This window comes from Pistacia vera, unplaced genomic scaffold, assembly GCF_008641045.1.
Source record: "Pistacia vera cultivar Batoury unplaced genomic scaffold, PisVer_v2 Contig588, whole genome shotgun sequence".
In the NCBI taxonomy this organism is placed as follows: domain Eukaryota; kingdom Viridiplantae; phylum Streptophyta; class Magnoliopsida; order Sapindales; family Anacardiaceae; genus Pistacia; species Pistacia vera.
Genome location: NW_022196432.1, coordinates 133645 through 152147, shown reverse-complemented (window position 1 = coordinate 152147; position 18503 = coordinate 133645). Strand labels below are relative to the sequence as shown.

At 37.2% G+C, this 18503-nt stretch overlaps 1 protein-coding gene and 1 pseudogene across 1 annotated transcript; both read left to right on the top strand.

The window, feature by feature from the left end:
• Positions 1 to 1815: 1815 nt before the first annotated feature.
• LOC116109718 lies at positions 1816 to 3612 on the top strand (annotated as a pseudogene).
• Positions 3613 to 9846: 6234 nt separating this feature from the next.
• On the top strand, positions 9847 to 11057 carry LOC116109702 (zinc finger BED domain-containing protein RICESLEEPER 2-like). The gene is made up of 2 exons (XM_031395926.1): positions 9847 to 10368; positions 10542 to 11057. The coding sequence occupies exons 1-2, from the start codon at positions 9847 to 9849 to the stop codon at positions 11055 to 11057; spliced, it is 1038 nt and encodes a 345-aa protein (XP_031251786.1).
• The last annotated feature ends 7446 nt before the right edge of the window (positions 11058 to 18503 follow it).

Below are 18503 nucleotides of genomic sequence, written 5' to 3'. Positions count from 1 at the left end.
GTCAATGTAGACAAAAATGAACTTTCTCGTGAGTACACTTAATTGGTCAACTACCCCAAATTTCAATCATGTCTGTCCTTCCATTATAAAAGGTAAGTATGTTATCAGATTCTTTCAGGTTTGATGCATTCTGCAACCCATCAAGGAGTGAAAGGTCACTTCAGAATGCTTAAAAAATCTAAAAAAGTACCCTAACTCTTCTGAACTTGATGAAGAAGAGAGACAAGAATGTAACCTTACATTTCACTTCCTTTGATCAATTTATAGATGCTCAACATATTAATACTATGAACCTCCCTGTTATTAAAACCAACTATAGCCTGTAATGAAGATGACTAGCTCAAACCCTCAATTCTTGAATTAAGGGCATATGGTTAGCCATCTGTAATTTTTTTGTTCAGATATCTGACAAAGTTTGCACTGACCTTAATCAAGCTATAGCGTGGGAAATTTTGCAAAACAATACAAAGTTTGCAGGGTTCTTTGGTTCAAGTTCAGTGGGCTTTAATTTTGAAGAGCTACTTCTGTCTACTCAACATTCTACATGAATTTGACTAAAGTACAATAGCCCAACTAAAAGTATATATCAGCAACTGGAAGCATCAAGCATCTCTTTGGTGTTATGCATGCTTAATTGTATACACAATTCTTGATGTCATTCAATTACTAGACCCATTACTACTGATTATGGCATAGAAATCAGTAGTTCATGTGTGGAAATTCAATGACTGGATAAAGCAAGCCACGCATATACAGTGCCTTTTCAATTTCTTCCTTCAACAATCCTGTTACATAAACATTAACACAGGTATGGAAGATCACTAGAGAAGAGTAAGCAACACAATTATACATGTTTGGGGATTGGGAAAATTTCCCATCTAATGACTAATCTTAGTTGCACGAGTAATATACTTAAACAACGCGGTGTTATATATTTGGTTACCTTTATTTTCACTCTGTTAAGTTCCAACCAAGCTCTTTAGTTGAAGGGGGATATAATATTAATATTATAAGGTTTCTTGGTTTGGAATTAAGTGAAACTTAAGGTGATGTCTCCCTCTGTTCAATGAACATGGCCAATATCTGTAAAATTAATCGTTAATCATGGTCAATGACTATTCTCTACAGGCTCACCACCTCACGTTATTAACACGTTTCACCCAAAACCACTCATGTTATTAAAGTTTATTAAGATAACTTAGCGCAAAAAAAAAAAAAAATATGTTGTCTTCGTGCAATTTCTTTTATTTCTGTCAATTCTGGGCTTTTTGTACCATTCTCCACATTTTAAGCTTAAAACATTTCCTCATGAAGAATTAAATATTAGTCTATTAACTTAGATAGTATTCATTACTTGTAGGCAGAATTAAATATATACAAACCAACTTACAATAATGACTAGTGACCAATAAAAAATATACGAGGATTATAAAGCAAGATTGCAGTGGTTACGTGAATGAGTTAGTGAGAGACTGGCTTTCCTTATAGTCTGGACATGCCCGCTTTCTTAATGTATTTTTATAATGTATCCCACCTTCCGAATATATAGATGTAATCAAACTGCAGATATCGCCCACCTGAAACGGTAACGTGGCACTGAAGCAGAAGATCGACTACGAGCGTCTATAAATATAACGTTCTAGCGGCCCTATGTATCTTTAGATTCAGTAGAACAAATCTGAAGTTATAAGGACGTTTTACCTCAATCCAAAAACGAGTTTTTGAATTGATTTATGTCTAAAATACGCTGTAGGCCCTATATATACCATAACTCAACTCTCAATTGTTGAACACTAGAAAAACCGAAAAAAAATTATGTCTTCATGCATTTACTTTCTTTTATTACTTTCAGTTATGTTATTAGCTTCTTCATTGACAATTTCAATTCCAATTCAAGAAAAGTTTTTGCATTGCCTCTCTGTCAAGTCTGAGCTTTATGTCCCTTCCTCCATTCTGTACGTCTCCAACACTTCTTCATATTCTTTAATCCTTCTATCAATTGCTCAAAACCTCAGGTTTACAGGGTCTTCAGTCCCAAAGCCTGAGTTTATTTTCATGCCTTTGAATGAATCTCATGTCCAAGCAGCTGTTATATGCTCCAAAAAGCTAGGAATTCATATAAGAATCTGAAGCGGAGGCCATGACTATGAGGGGGTCTCTTATGTATCGGAAATTGAAACACCTTTCATTGTAGTAGACCTTGCCAAGCTTCGGTCCATTAGTATTGATATTAATGATAACAGTGCTTGGGTTGAGGCTGGTGCAACAATTGGTGAAGTCTACTACAGCATTGCTGAGAAAAGCAACATTCATGGCTTTCCTGCTGGACTTTGCCCGAGTTTAGGCATTGGTGGGCACATCACAGGAGGTGCCTATGGTTCATTCATGAGAAAATATGGTCTTGGTGCTGACAATGTCCTTGATGCCGGAATTGTTGATGTTAACGGCAGAGTTCTTGACCGAGCAGGCGAGCAGCCATGGGTGAAGATCTATTTTGGGCAATAAGTGGAGGTGGAGGAGCAAGCTTTGCAATTATTCTTTCATGGAAGATAAAACTGGTTCCTGTGCCACCAATTGTGACAGTTTTTTCAGTTAGAAAAACCCTGGAACAAGGTGCCACAAAACTCCTGTATAAATGGCAAGAAGTTGCACATAAGCTTGATGAGGATCTCTTAATTAGAGTACTGGTACAACTGACAAGCGCAGGACAAAAAAGCGAGAGAACGATAAACACCAATTACTTTGCCTTGTATCTTGGAGGTGCTGATAAACTCCTGCAAATAATGCAAGAGAATTTCCCTGAACTGGGATTGACGCGGAAAGATTGCATTGAAACTAGCTGGATCAAATCTGTAGTCCATGATGCGCTCTACCCAAGTAATACATCTTCTGAAATTCTGCTTAGACGAAAGCCGGTATTTAACGAGAACTATAACAAAGTGAAATCAGATTTTGTAAAAGAACCAATACCTGAAACCGCGCTTGAGGGGCTACGGAAAAGATTGCTGGAAGAAGATAATCCACTAATGATACTGACCCCTTACGGTGGAATGATGAGTAAGATTTCAGAATCCAAAATTCCTTTCCCTGACAGAAAGGGAAACATATATGAAATCTTTTACTCGACCAGCTGGCAAGATGGAGACGAGAATGAGAAAAAGCATATGGAGTGGATTAGGAAACTGTACGATTACATGGGTCCTTATGTTTCAAAGTCCCCCAGAGGTGCATATGTGAATTATAGGGATCTTGATTTGGGTATGACCATGAAGAGTAACAAAAGTTTCATTGAGGCTAAAGTTTGGGGAGAGAAGTATTTCAAGGATAACTTCAAAAGATTGGTAAGAGTGAAGACCAAAGTTGATCCTGATAATTTCTTCAGCCATGAGCAGAGCATTCCATCTGTTCCATTGGAAGGCTAGAGATGGTTTGACTGGAAAAAAATTAATCATGTCTTGATCGGAAGCTTGCACAGTTTTTGGTTAAATTTACAGAATAAAAGCAGAGAAATTGGTATTTTATGATAATTCTTTTAAAGAAATGTCACATGTAAAAAGTTTTTGCATACAATTGTATAAGTATCAATGTATAACATTGTTTAACTATCTCTGGGTGACTGAGTGATTCGATAGGAATTCTTGGGTGTATTACTTAAGAGGTCCTGAGTTCAAGTTCCTCTTCCGTTGCTAATAAGGGTGGCTATTGGAACTCTTACCCGATTGATAGTTCCAAAGTCTCGAAGAATTAGTTGAAGTGTCTATAAGTTGACCAGGACAACACCGGTCACCGAAAAAAAAAAAAAAAAAAATTGTATAACATTGTTCTTTTATTGTTAAGTACATTAAAAAAATTGTCCTTTCATTGTTAAATATCAATGTCAAGACTCTAATCATGAGGGATTAAAATGTTCTCCGCATGCATGATATTATAATTAATATACTTGAAGAAAAGAGAGAGAAGATTAAAATTAACATTAATCATGAACCAATTTAATACTCCTCATATGAGAAAATAACAAGGTCATCCCTGAAGTTTGGTACAACTTACTTTAATCTTGTAGATTTTTTTAGTAACATTTTGGACCTTTTTTTTGCTTTGGTCCATGTAAATAGAAAATCTTAGGACCAAAATGTTATTGGCAGGGACTAAATCGTTACTAAAAAATTCAACAAAACTAGAGTGTTACTATACCAAATCTCAGGGACGAAATTAGGACGAAATTTGACTATTCTCTTATTGGAGAAGGCATACTACGATTTGCTGTAGGCTCCATTAATCAATTTCTTCCAATCCTTTTTAAAAAGCTTCAAGATTCGGCCAATATCAATGAATCATGATTCATACACTCTTGCAACGTTAGGATTAGCTCAAATACACGTCAGGTTCACAAAGGCCATAGCTTAGGGACAAAAGATGACTCAAACTCTCATTTCTCCAGCAGGAAATACTGAAACCTAGAAACTCGAGAAATGATGATGAGCTCAAGCAATTAGATTCTTTCATTACTTTCATCAGTTCTTCTTTTATTAGCTTCACCGATAACTTCAATTTCAATTCTAGAAAAGTATATTCTATCTCTCTCTGTTAATTCTAAGCTTCCCATTCACTTATCCACTCTCTACACCCTGAACAATTCTTCTTTTACCTCAACTTTACAAACAAATGCTCAAATTGTGAGACATTTTCCTAATTGGGCAAGTCTATTATCAAAAGGTCATGTACCTCTAAAAGGTCATGTACCTCTAAAAGGTCATATACATTTAAAAGGTTGTGCTCATATCTCAAAGGGGTTTCCAAAAGGTACCAACAATCCTATATAAGAAGTAAGATTTTCAGTAAAAGTACACAACAAATAAGACAACAATTCTAGTATAACCAAAACTCTTTCAAGTCTGCTTCTGTTTTGTGCATAACATAAGTAGGTTCTTCATTGTATCCTAAAGAAATTCGCTAATCCTATTTGCACTATAAAGGGGCGAAATTTCCTTTAGAAAAGTGGCATTGATACACGCCTTGAAGTTGGTAGTCACTATCCTGGTTTTAACAATCCTTAGGTACACGGGACCTTCAGTGCCAAAGCCTGTGTTGATCTTCACACCTTTGCAGTAATCCCATTTCCAAGCAGTCGTTATTTGCTCCAAAGAGCTTGGAATTCATATGAGAATCTGTAGCGAAGGTCATGATTATGGAGGGTTCTCTTATGTATCCAAAATTTAAATACCTTTCGTCATTGTAGACCTTACCAATCTTTGATCAATTAGCATTGATATTGATAACAACAGTACTTGGGTCGAGGCTGGTGCAACAATTGGTGAAGTCTTCCACATAATTGCTGAGAAAAGCAATATGCATGCCTTTCCTTCTGGTTCTTGCACAAGCTTAAACATTGGTGGGCTTATTAGTTGAGGTGTGTATGGTTTCTTGTTGAGAAAGTATGGTCTCAATGCTGATAATATCCTTAATGCCCGAATTGTTGACGTGAGGGGGAGAGTTCTTGATCGAGCAGCCATGGGCGAAGATATATTTTGGGTAATGAAAAATAATTGCAAAAATAAATTTCTTTCTTATTTCAGAAGTTGGAATACAGGGGAATATATACATGGAGTATGAGCTACAGCCGTTCAACAAACTAAAATAGATTTAACTAACTTAATAACTTAATAACTAATTCTGTAACTGCATAACAGATTATGTAACTAATGTTAACTACTGTAACTAATTCTGTAGCTAATGCTAACTACTATAACTAATGCTAACTATTTTCTGATACCCTCCCGCAAGCTGGAGAATGGATGTTGATCATTCCCAACTTGGATAGAATGAGCTAAAATGGAGCAACATCAAGAGGTTTGGTGCATATATCGGCTAATTGTGAAGAAAAAGAGCATGGCATGAGATGAATGAGACCTTAATGAACTTTTTCACGAACAACATGGCAATTGATTTCAATATGTTTGGTGCGTTCATGGAAATTGGATTAGCAGCAATTTGCAAAGCAGATTTGTTGTCACAGAAAAGTAAAGTGGGATGAGGATGAGGGACATGGAAGTCTTGAAGAAAGTATTGAAGCCATTGCAGCTCACATGTGATAGAAGCAAGTGCGCGATATTTAGCTTTAGAGGAAGAGCGAGAGACAGTGGGTTGTTTACTAGCTCCCCAATTGATCAAGGAAGAACCAAGAAAAATACAAAAACTAGTGATAGAAAGTCGAGTATTAACACAACCAACCCAATCAGAGTCACTAAAGGCTTTGAGACTCAAAGAAGAATCAGTTGGAAAATATAAGCCTTTGACGTAACGGAGGACTTGATGAGCAACTTGAAGATGAGAGGAATTTATCCAGAAATTGACTCAACTACTATACTGCAAATGCTAAGTCAGGACGAGTGGTAGTTAAGTAAAGAATCGTCCAATCAATCGCCTATAAGAAGAATTATCAGGAAGAGGATCCTCATGGTCTTTGCTATGCTTCAAAGAAGAGTCCATAGGAGTCTTGGCAGGCTTGGAACCAAGGAAACTAGAATCAGATAAGCTGTCAAGTGCATACTTACGTTGACATAAAGTAATGCCTTTGTGTGTTCTAGCCACTTCCAAACGCAAGAAGAACTTTAAATCCCCCAAATCTTTAATCTTGAAAGTATTATGAAGATAAGCCTTAACAAAATCAATTTCCACCAAATCAATTCCAGCAAGAATTAAATCATCAACATACACTAAGATAACAGTAATGGAATCAGCTGTATGTTTAACAAATAATGAGTGATCAGAATTAGATTGAAGATATCCCGAAGAAAGCAAGGCAGATGCTAATTTGGAAAACCATTGGTGCCTAGCTTGTTTAAGGTCGTAAAGGGACTTCTGAAGCTTACAAACTTGACTAGAATTAGAGGAAGTGAAACTTACAGGCAGAGCCATGTATACTTCTTCAGTGAGTTCACCATGCAAAAAAGCATTGTTAACATTAGGGGTGTTCAAAAGAATTGTTTGGAATCGGAATCGGAACCGTTGGGTACCTGGGGTTTGGTTTTAGTTCTTACCCAGAACTGATCGTCAACGGATAGGTGCTGGTTCCAAAAATCTAGAACCGACACTATACGGTTCCGGTTCCTATAGTCAAGAACTGGAACCGGAACCGAGAATTGGGACTAAAATGAAATATCATTAAGGAGTTGGGGGGGGGGGTTGTAATTTATCTGCAACATATAAAAACTTCAGATTAGGGCAAAAATTTCATTGTTTCTTTCTTCCCTTCCCAGTTCTCTTCATCTATGTCGCTCTTTCTCTTTGTTCACTCACGTCTATGTCGCTCTTTCTCTTTTTTCATTCACACACAAGACCTCTGAGCCTCACATCACACTAAAGTACTAAAGCATGATCTTTGGAATCTAGAAGAAGACACTAAAGCACTCCAATTTCGTAAGGTAATTTCCATTTCTTTCTTTTAATTTTATTTTTGAATTTTATTTGACCAGCAGAACCAAAATCCATATAAGAACTTTCTATTGAGCATTATATCAAACACATTGCGTCTACATATTATAGTACAAATACTAATTGACAAACAAACATACTGTGTGAATAATTTAATCATATGGGATCCAAAATATGAGCACCTAAAATCTTAAAACTAACCTTCAATTTCTTGATGCAAACGCCACTTTTTTTTTTATCTTTTCTTTTTTTGGTTTTGAATCATGAACCAAAATTCCACTTTATTTGAAATTTGGACTAAATTGTGGACCTTCCCAGGCTAGACTTCTGCTCAAATAGGGTTAGTGTCAATTGGGTTAGGGTTAGGTTTTTCAAAGAAATCTCTATGAACCAATCAAGAATTGATAAAGGTGAAAAATCTAGTTGTAAGTATATGTATATCCCAGCTATATAACACCAAATTTAGATTTAAATAAAAAGCAGAATGTTAAGATGATATAATACCATAGATGGGCAAGTAATGATGTTCCCTGAAAAATTAAAAGACGCATGCATGCTTGGTTTTTATTAAGATAAAAAAGGGAATTACTTTGATGATATTTGAACATAGTGCTTGCGTGCTTGGTGGTATATAAAGTTTACAAAAGGAAAAAACTTTTAAAAAGGAAATACTAGAAAGAAAAAAAGTTGTCTTGTTTTTCTTAGCATTTTACTATCACAATTGTTGTGATTAAATATATTTCAACTCTTAACACTGAATTTCTTCTGTTTTAGTAATATGAAACGCAATGTGTTCAATATAATGCTCAACAGAAAGTTTTTATATGGATTTTGGTTCTTCATTTATGTGTTATGGATAAAAGTGATTGCAATGGACTTGAATCTATATATGTGAAGAAGATAGACTTGAATCTACAATCTATATATGTGAATCTACAATGTATCTTTATGCTCTGTTAAAAATGTGTTTCTATTTCAGAGCATAAATGTTTTAATTTGTGAATATACATACTTCTCAATTACTTGTCTTCATTTGTGTGTGTGTGATATTATCATCTATAAAAGTATTGTATTTTAATTGCTTATACGTTATCTGGCAGGAGACCAAACATTTACATGATCCATTTATTTGATTGGTCTGATGAAAGGTAGTCAGCATTTCCTTTAGGAATAATCCTTGTAAAGCAGCAGATGTGATTCTGTCTCTTCCTTTCTTATTATCACTGACATTAAGGTTGACTCTCTCTCCTTGCTCGTTTCACTCCTTTCCGTGAAGAGCACACTAGGCACCAAGTCGCAGTGACAACGCCTTCCAGCGGTAGTCCTCCGGTAATCAAGCAAGAACAAAGAATCATTCATCGGGGGGAGCGTGGATTGTTTTCAAGTCAGGCAGATAGGTGCTCCTTTAAGACCTTTTTGGCGTTCCTTCGTAGATCTCCGGATTTCACCCCTACACACGAAATTCCACTCTCCTCTGTCTCACTCAAGTGAATTGGTTTCGAGAGTATTCCGCCAGTTTTTGGCGACTTTCACTTTCAACCCGATTCACCGCCTACGTGCCCTTTACGCCCAGTCATTCCGAAGAACACTTGCCCCCCCCGTCTTACCGCGGCTGCTGGCACGGAGTTAGCCGGGGCTTCTTCCTCGAGTCCTGTCATGATCGCGCACTCGACGAAAGAGCTTTACTAGTCTCAATTTTGCTTGGATGTTTTATGAAAAGAAACCTCACAACTGTGTATTATGTTGATATGTTAAGATATTTGAGGATATTCATTTAGACAACCAACTACTGAATCCTTCCAAAGGATGGTGATAATGTAACATTCACTATACAACCTTAGAATTTGGCATGAAAAAGTTAGGTAGTTAAGTCAGTTAAAACATTTAAGGAGCATGTAAATAATATTTTATTTATTGATGGCATAATATCACATAAACATTACATATATAAATATTATATGTATTTTAAATTCTTTTGAAGTTGAACTTGGCAAATTTTTTGCAGGAACAAAATCATTAATTAGAGAGAACATTGACATTGGGGAGGATATGCCTAATATTGTTAGAGAGTCTATCTCAAATGTGCGTGCACAGCATAAGCCATCTGACATGTGGCAACACTTTGAGAAAATTTTCAATGAGACAACCAGCATAGTAGACTGAACAAAGTGTTCGTATTGTGGAAAGATGTTGGTGTATAATGCGATGAATGGAACTTCTTCTATGTGTAAGCATTTATCCAATTGTAAGAAATGCCCAAGCAATGTAGATAGAAGCCAAACACTTATCTCATCTTTCAAGCCATAAACGAAGAAGAAGAGGAAAATAGTACGATTAACACATGGAAATTCAATCAAGAGGTGTCTAGGCAGTTGCTTGCTGAAATGATTATTATTAGGGAAGAACCTTTTTTGAATGGTGGAGCAGCCACCGTTTAGGAGATTTCTAAATTCATTGCAACCTTTGTGGTTAAATATTTCTCGCATCACATTGGCTAGGGATGTTGTGAAACGTTTTGATTATGAGAAGGTTTTACTGAAAAGTAAGTTGTGGTCTTTAAAGTCTAGGATTGCTTTGACTACCGATATATGGACTTCAATTCAGAATATTAGCTACTTATGTCTCACTGGTCACTACATTGATGAGTATTGGGTTATACATAAAAGAATTCTTAATTTTGTGCCTATTAGTAGTCACAAGGGAAGGGAGATAGGCAAAGTGGTTGAGAAGTGCATTTTTGATTGGGGTATTGAAGATAAAGTGTCTACTATAACGTTGGATAATGCTAGCGCTAATGACGTGGCAATCACTTACTTGAAGGGCAAATTAGCACTACTTCTGGATGGCAAGTTCTTCCACATGAGATGTATTGCTCATATTATGAATTTGATCGTGAAAGACTGTCTTAGTGAGACAAAAGATTTATTAGCCGAATTCGTAATTCGGTTAAGTATGTGAGGAGTTCCCCTGCTAAAGCCGAAACGTGTCAGAGATGTGGGAAAAAAGAAAGGATTGCTTATAAAGGTGGTGTGTATCTTGATGTTGCTACTAGATGGAATTCCACCTATTTGATGTTAGATATTGCAGTAAAATTCAAGAAAGCTTTTTAGAGGTTAGAAGTTGAGGATCCCAACTACATCGCGGATTTGTCACATGATACACCTTCTAACGAAGATTGGGAAAAAGCAAATGTATTTGCTAAATTCCTCAGAAAATTTTATGAAGCTACAAAAAAAATGTTAGAGTTGAACTATGTGACTTCTAACACTTACTTTCAAGAGACAATTGGTATTGTGCTTTCTTTGAATGACTGGGAGAAAGACGCAAATCCAATACTTAACAACATGTCAAAGAAAATGAAAGAGAAGTTTGATAAGTATTATGGAAGTGTTGATAGATCAAACATGATGGTATTGATTGCAGCAGTTTTAGATCCTCAGTTTAAAATGAAATATGTGGAGTGGGGGTACAAAAAGATTTATGGCAATGATTTGCAAAAGATTGGGTTGATGTCTAGAAAGTTGAGAGATTTGTTACAACAGTTGTATGATTTTTATGTGGAAGTTGTATCAAGTTTCCAAGAAAGCCAAACTTCCGGTTCTTCCCAAATTACCGGAATTGGCTAGTCTTCAGTTACTGGTGTGAGTTGTGATGATACTGAGTACGACCTCTCCTTAGGTGAGTATGAGGAGGGGATGGAGGTAGAGGTTCATGATATGACCAAATCAGAGTTAGAGATTTACCTTGAGGAGAAATGTCTACCCGGGAAGTCCAACTTGAACATACTAGATTGGTGGAAAGTAAATGCTGCAACGTATAAGGTTCTCTCATATATGGCAAGAGATGTGTTTGCTATTCTGGTATTTGTAGTTGCTTCTGAGTCAACTTTCAGTACATCGGGTTGTGTATTTGATCACTTTCGGAGTTCTTTAAGTACACCTATTGTGAAAGTATTAGTTTGTGCACAAGATTGGTTGAGATATGCATATACCCCAACTACTTTTGAGGATTACTTGATGGATGCAGAAAGTTATGACTCAGGTAGCAAAATAATATCAATCTTTTTTATTCATATTTAGTTAATTTATTCCCAAATTATTGTATTCAATATTTTGAACTTATTAATTGATTTTCTTGTATTTATTTCAAAGAAATTAATGCACATGAGGCAAGCAATTTAGAGCATGGAGCATGAAATGTTTTCAGTTTTTCATATTTGGATGTTGTTAATTGTTATGTTACTTATTTTATATGTTATGTAATTTCATCGTTTTAGTTTTGGAGTTTATAATTTTGAATTTGTGATTTTCAATGGATTATTGTAATATTTTAATTTTGAATTTGTGATTTTCAATGGATTATTTTAATTTTGGAGTTTAAAATTTGAAATTTATAATTTTAATTTTGTTAACAAGTGCCAGGTGGGGGGTATTTGTAAGTTTTTAAGAGTTTTTTTTTTTTTAATCATTTTAAAGACTTTTTTTGGGGGGGGGGGGGGGGGGGGTTTGGGGGGGGAGGGGGGGGGGGGGGGGGGGGGGGGGGGGGGGGGGGGGGGGGGGTGGGGGGGGGGGGGGGGGGGGGGGGGGGGGGGGGGGGGGGGGGGGGGGGGGGGGGGGGGGGGGGGGGTTTTGGTTTGTTTTTGGGGGGGGGGGGGGGGGGTTGGGGTGGTGGGGGGGGGGGGGGGGGGGGGGGGGGGGGGGGGGGGGGGGGGTGTAGAGATAATGAATTTTACAGGATACCCAGAATCGAAAACATTGTTACAGGTTCTAGATCGAAACCGTTGTTACAGGTTCTAGTTTTGGGTATTTGGGAACCGGAACCGTCGATTCCGGTTTCAGTTCCAAAATTCCCAGAACCAGAATGTGTAACAATGATCGGGGGGGGGGGGGGTGGCAATAATCGGAACCGTTGTTACAGGTTCTGGGTATTTGGGAACCAGAACCATCTGGTTCCAAAATTCAAGGAACCGTCGATTCCAATTCCTTCCAAAAATGTAAGGTACCCTAATCAAACACCCCTAGTTAACATCGAGTTGCTTGAGATGCCATTGATTAGCAGCTGCCAATGTTAAAAGTAATCTGATAGTAGTGAGTTTAGCAACAGGGGAAAAGGTATCAAAATAATCAACACCCTCAATTTGTGTATACCTCTTTGCAACTAGCCACACATTATACCTTTCAATAGATCCATCAGCCTTGTATTTGATTCTATAAACCCATTTGCAGCCGACTACAGACTCACCAAGAGGGAGATCAGTGAGAACCCATGTATGATTTTGTTCAAGAGCAATAATTTTAGCTTGCATGGCCTCTCTCCAACATTGACGCTTAATGGCTTGGGCATAAGTTTTAAGTTCAAAGGTAGTAGAAATGGCTAATGTAAAATTTTTATGTGAAAGAGATAAGTTGGAGTAAGAAATAACAGAGGATAAAGGATACAATGTACCTGAGTGGAGATGAGGAAGATCAATCGAAGTTGCAAGATGACAAAGGTAATCCTGTAGGTAAGACGAAGCTATTCAAAGTCTATGTGATCGAAGAAGAATAGACTTCGAATAGGGGAATCAGGTTTGGAAACAAGATGATCAAGTGAAGATGATTCTTGGGGTACAAGTGTAGATGGTAGAGAAGACAATTGAGGAGCTGAAGACAAGGAAGGGACTGATGGGATAACATAATCAAGGGAAGGAGATTCTTGAGGTAAAGGTACAAATGGAGACAATTGGTAGCGTGCTGAATGCTCCAAATTAATAACCTTCCTAACCTAACTACTGAATTGTATATAGCGTAAGCAAGGGTCGATCTCACAGGGAATGATTCGATTAATTTCTATATTCTAAAACAATGACAACAATAGAAAAATAAAATAAAACCCTAAATAGTAACATGACAATAGTAATGAAAGGGGGTTGTAGTCAAAGCAAACTAAAGTAACACAAAGAAATCTCTAATGGTAGAAAATATCAGGTTAAAAACACCCAGCTCTCGGTTCAAGATCCACATAAACATGCATTGGACATGAACTAACCGTAACACTATTCTATCTCGTTATTATGGAACTACTGACCCTAGGAAACAACAAGCTCTGTTATCCAAATTTTCCCTTAGTTATCACTACTGAAATAAGCTCTTCGAGTAGATCCTAACCTTGAACAACCTAGAACAAGCTCTCTAAATTTAATTCAATGGCAGCCTTAAGAATTAGGAAAATAGATCACTCTAAGCAACAATCACGCAAGATCGGATTATTTAACTTAGGTTATGTTATTCAAGATGACAGATTGAAAACTTGTCCATAATCATCTATCATCATGTGTTACTTGTTGAATAGAAAAAGGACAATTACGTATCACAATTCCTAATTCTAACAGGTAAAATTCCGATTAAACAATTTAGCAGGCCCAAACTAAACCACTCAAACAAGAATCATAAACAATTACAACAGAATAACATAAACAATTCTAATAAAAACAAGATTAAGAACAATATTAGTGAAGTTAAGTTACACCAATGAAATGAATTTAGGCTTCAAAATCCCCTTGAACTGAAGAAGAAAGATCAGCCGCACATCTTGACCTAGAAAGTAAAAAAAAAACTGAAAAACCAAACTCTCCTGCCGTCTCTCCCTTGGTTAACCTAACACTCCTCAATAAATAACATGTTTTTTTTTCTTAATTCTACCCCAGGAATCACGGAAATTACTTTCCTAGACGTTTCCTATAAGATAGACTTCCAAAACTGTCAAAATCTTATCAGATATGGAAAACATAATTCGTCTACAACTTGCACCAGGATTCTTGCAATGTAAATGATCTTTTCTGGGCTTGATCACTTCATAAAAATTGTAATCCCAGATGTGTAGATGAATTTGGGCTTTTGAATCACCTGCTTTCGATATCTGACGCTCCAGTTAGGCCCGTTTGAAGATTCAATACTCAGCCAAGAAATCCTTCCGCGACTAGGATTCCAGGTCTGGTTTTGTAACAACGACTGAGAACCCAAACGAACTCAGATTCTTGCCCATAATACTTTCCTGGAAAGCTTGATTCGTCTACTTTACTTCTTCTGAAGGACACTTTTGCAATCGAGAAATCTGACTCCATGAAAAACCTGAAAAACGTAGCACTGGTCAGAATAACGAAAAATCTGGAAAATTTGGAGTTTCCTATTCTTTTCTCAATTATTTCCTAAAGTCTATCCAAATATGCCAAACTTACAAAATAAACTCTAATCAACTCAAATAGGCATCAAACATAACAAAAACATATTATGGAAGGAATAAAAAATATATAAATTACACTCTTATCAACAATGCTTTTATAGTGAAAGGAAAAATTGTTTCATGAAAGAGGACATTACAAGAGACAAAAATTTCTTTTGAAGCAATATCCAAAAGAATGTAGCCTTTAGTTCCAAATTTATAGCCAAGAAAAACACACTTTCGAGCTCGAGAATCAAATTTCAACCTATTGGTAGACAATGTAGATGCAAAACAAAGTGAACCAAAAACTCTGAGACTAGTAAAATCTAGAGGTTCATTGTATAAAAGTTCAAAGGGTGATTTATGTTGCAAAAATGGAGAAGGAAGTCTGTTAATCGAATAAACCGCATGAAGAACAGTGTAGTTCTAGAAAATTTTGGGTCAATTGGACTGAAATAATAATGACCGAGCCACGTTCAGTATATGTTAATGTTTACGCTCCACAATACCATTTTGCTGGGGAGTTTCAACACAAGAAGTTTGATGAATTGTTCCTTTAGAAGCATAAAAAACTGGTATATTGAATTTAGAACCATTATCACTTCAAAGAATTTTAATCTTGGCAGAGAATTGAGTTTCAATCAAAGAAAAGAAAGATTGAAGTAAAGGCCTTGTTTCAGACTTATTTTGCATTAAGAAAATTCATGTATGCCAAGTACAATCATCAACAATGGTCAAGAAATATTTGTGGCCATGTACAGAGGGAATAGAAAAGGGACCCCAAATATCAACATGTAAAATATCAAAACACTTATCTGATCTTGTATGGCTTATAGAAAATGGCAAATATTACAACTTGAATTGTTATGAAATGTAAGAGTTGGTATATAAGGAGCCAAAAGTTTGATTCTTGAATCTGATAGATGACCAAGCTATAATACCAGACATCAAAGGCAATATTTGTATTGGTTAAAGAAACACGAGATGGAAAGGAAGGATTAGTGAAGGACCTACACATTGTGTATAAGCCATCTTGCATTTTAGTTGAACCAATCGTCTTCCACGAGGTCAGATCCTGTATCAAGCAACAAGTGTTTTGAAAAATAAGACAACAATGAAGCAAAGAAGTAAGTTTTGTGACAGAAATCAAACTAAAGGAGAAGTTGGGTATGTAAAGAACATTAGTAAGAACGAAACCATTTGTGAAAAATACAATGCCAGAAAAGTGTGTGGTGTTGCAATGTCCATTTGGTAGAGTTACTGAAATAGGTTTGATTTGTTTGTATGTGCCAAAGGAGGACAAGGAGTGAGTAATGTGATCCGTGGTGCTTGTGTCAATAATCCATAGTTCAGATTTAGATGAGCAGGAGAGTGAAAAAATGATTACTTGACATTGGTGAAAAATTGGAAACAAGGGTGGAATTTTGATGTTGAGTGGTAACTTGATTGGTATAATGAGGTGACGATGGAAGTTTCTCAATGTTAGAGGATTGGAGTAAGGCTAATACTTGCTGATATTGCTCGAGTCAGAGAGATAACAGCATCGGGATTCTCTTTTGGCGAATCAGAATTAGAGCAAGAATTTTCAGAAGACTCATTTCCTTCTACAGAAATCACATTATGAGTAGATGAATTGCCATTTCTGGGTTTATATCCAAGTGGATAACCATGCTTCTTATAGCATGTTTCAACAGTATGGCGTGGTTTTCCGCAGGAAGTGTAGAACCGTTTATCACCATTGGCATGCTTAGTGGATGATTGTGCACCAGTATGTTTCTTGTTGAATGAATCATTTCGAATGGCTTTATTAAAAAGTGCCATTGAGACTCTTGAATTCATTTGTCTTTCTTGCTGTAGCACCAAAGAAAAAACTTTATTGATAGAAGGTAAAGGTTCCATGAGCATGATCTGTGATCTAGCAATAGCAAACTAATCACCAAGACCTTTAAGAAATCGGATGACATAGTCATTATTCTGATAAGTTTTGGCAACAGTAATAGCATCACAAGAGCAAGGACTCACACAAGAACATGAAGGAATAGGTTTGAAACTTAGCAATTCATCCCAAAGAATTAATCTTCAGTTTAGTGAACTAATCTGTAACATTTCGATCTCCTTGCTTAAAAGCATAAATTTCTCCTTGAATATCAGAAATTCAGAAAATGTATCCTTGATAGAACCTTTCTCGAAGATCATTCCATACATCATAAGTTTTGTCTATCCACAGAATACTATGAGTAATAGAAGGTGAAAGAGAATGAGTCAACCAAGACATTACCGTGGTATTACATCGCTCCCAAGCAGGATATAAAAAATCAGTGCTTGAAGGTGCTTGTATAGAACCATCAACAAACTTCAGTTTGTTCTTGGAAAGCAGAGCCATCTTCATCGCTCGCGCCCAAGAATGATAATTGATAGGCGTGAGTACTGGAGATACCAGAACAAGAACTGGATTTTCATTAGGATGAAGATAATAAGGGCTAGATGGATTTTGGGTAGGATCAATCTGAGTTGTAGCAGAAGTAGCCGAAGTTGCCATTGATGAATCTTGGTTAGATTAACTCTGCTCTGTTACCATGAAAAATTAATTGCAAAAATGAATTTCTTTCTTATTTTAGAAGTTGGAATATAGGAGACTATATATACATGGAGTATGAACTATGTTATGCCTCAAAAAGTCAAGCCTATGTCAGCACAATTAATGTCTCTCTGTACCAGCTGCCAAGCCCATATCTCCAAAGATATTCTCACCAACTTCATCTCATTTCAAAGAGATGAATGGACGAGAGCCTTCCATGTGTCAAGGCAGTTTGCAAAAGCTCTCATTGCATTGAGTGCAAATGTGAATAAATGGATTTTCTCTTCCCGAAGAAGAGAGGCTGGTGGCTGGGCTGAGATTTAGCTTCAATTCTTTCTCTCTGTAAAAACACTGTATTTCTTCATCTTTGTATGCCTTACGGGCAAATTCATAGAAATAGTGAGAGATCAAATAAAATAACAGTGGATGTAGGAGTCGCTTGTTGCATCCGAACCACTATAAAAACCCCTCTTGCCAATCTTTTACTTATATTTTCTGCAAAATATATAATCTCAGCTCCATATTCAAATCTCATGGATCCATCACGTGTGTCTCCTGAGTCAGCTCAGCGTTTCCCACGTGCGAGTCGTTGGCGTCCAAAATCAAGCGTCAAACAGTTTGGTGGCCATGCAGGTCCGATTCTTAAGCCTGCAAGTTCCCTGATGGCGTGCTCAGATCTCAAACCTGCGTCAGAATTCTCAATCGTGTGGCCAGATCGCAGATCGCACACGTTAGAATTCTCCATCGTGTGGCCAGATCGCACGCGTCAGAGTTCTCCGATCGCGTGGCCAGATCGTAGATCGCACGCGTTAGAATCCTTCGATTACGTATCAGAATCTCTAATCGCGTGGCCAGATCAGATCGCAGCATCAGAGTTCTCTGGTCGCGTGGCCAGATCGCAGACGCACGCCCATGCCATCCTGTCTCAGCTTCAGATCGCGAATCTTTAGCTTCAAATCGCGTGGCAGATCGCATGCATCAGAGTTCTCCGATCGCGTGGCAGATCGCATAACCCGCGCCCATGCCGTCCTGATCCTCAGCTTCAGATCGCGGAACCTTAGCTTCAAATCGCGTGTTGGATCGCTGATACACGCTGAGATGCTGATCTCTTGTGTCTTTGGTAGAGGTCGCATGATCTCTCAGGTTGAGCCGTTTGACCTTTAGGTCGAGCTCGTTTGACCTTTTCAGGTCGAGCTCGTTTTGACCTCTTAAATTGAGGTCGTTTTGCCATTTGAGCTCGTTTTGACCTCTCAAGTTAGGTCGTTTGCTTTTTGAGCTCGTTTTGACCTCTCAA

Excerpts from the sequence above, each read along its gene's own strand:
- LOC116109702 (XM_031395926.1), top strand. The coding sequence starts at position 9,847 with ATGGTGGAGCAGCCACCGTTTAGGAGATTTCTAAATTCATTGCAACCT. Across the intron at positions 10,369-10,541 it reads AAGATTTATTAGCCGAATTC|AGGTTAGAAGTTGAGGATCC; the intron begins GTAATTCGGTTA and ends AAAGCTTTTTAG.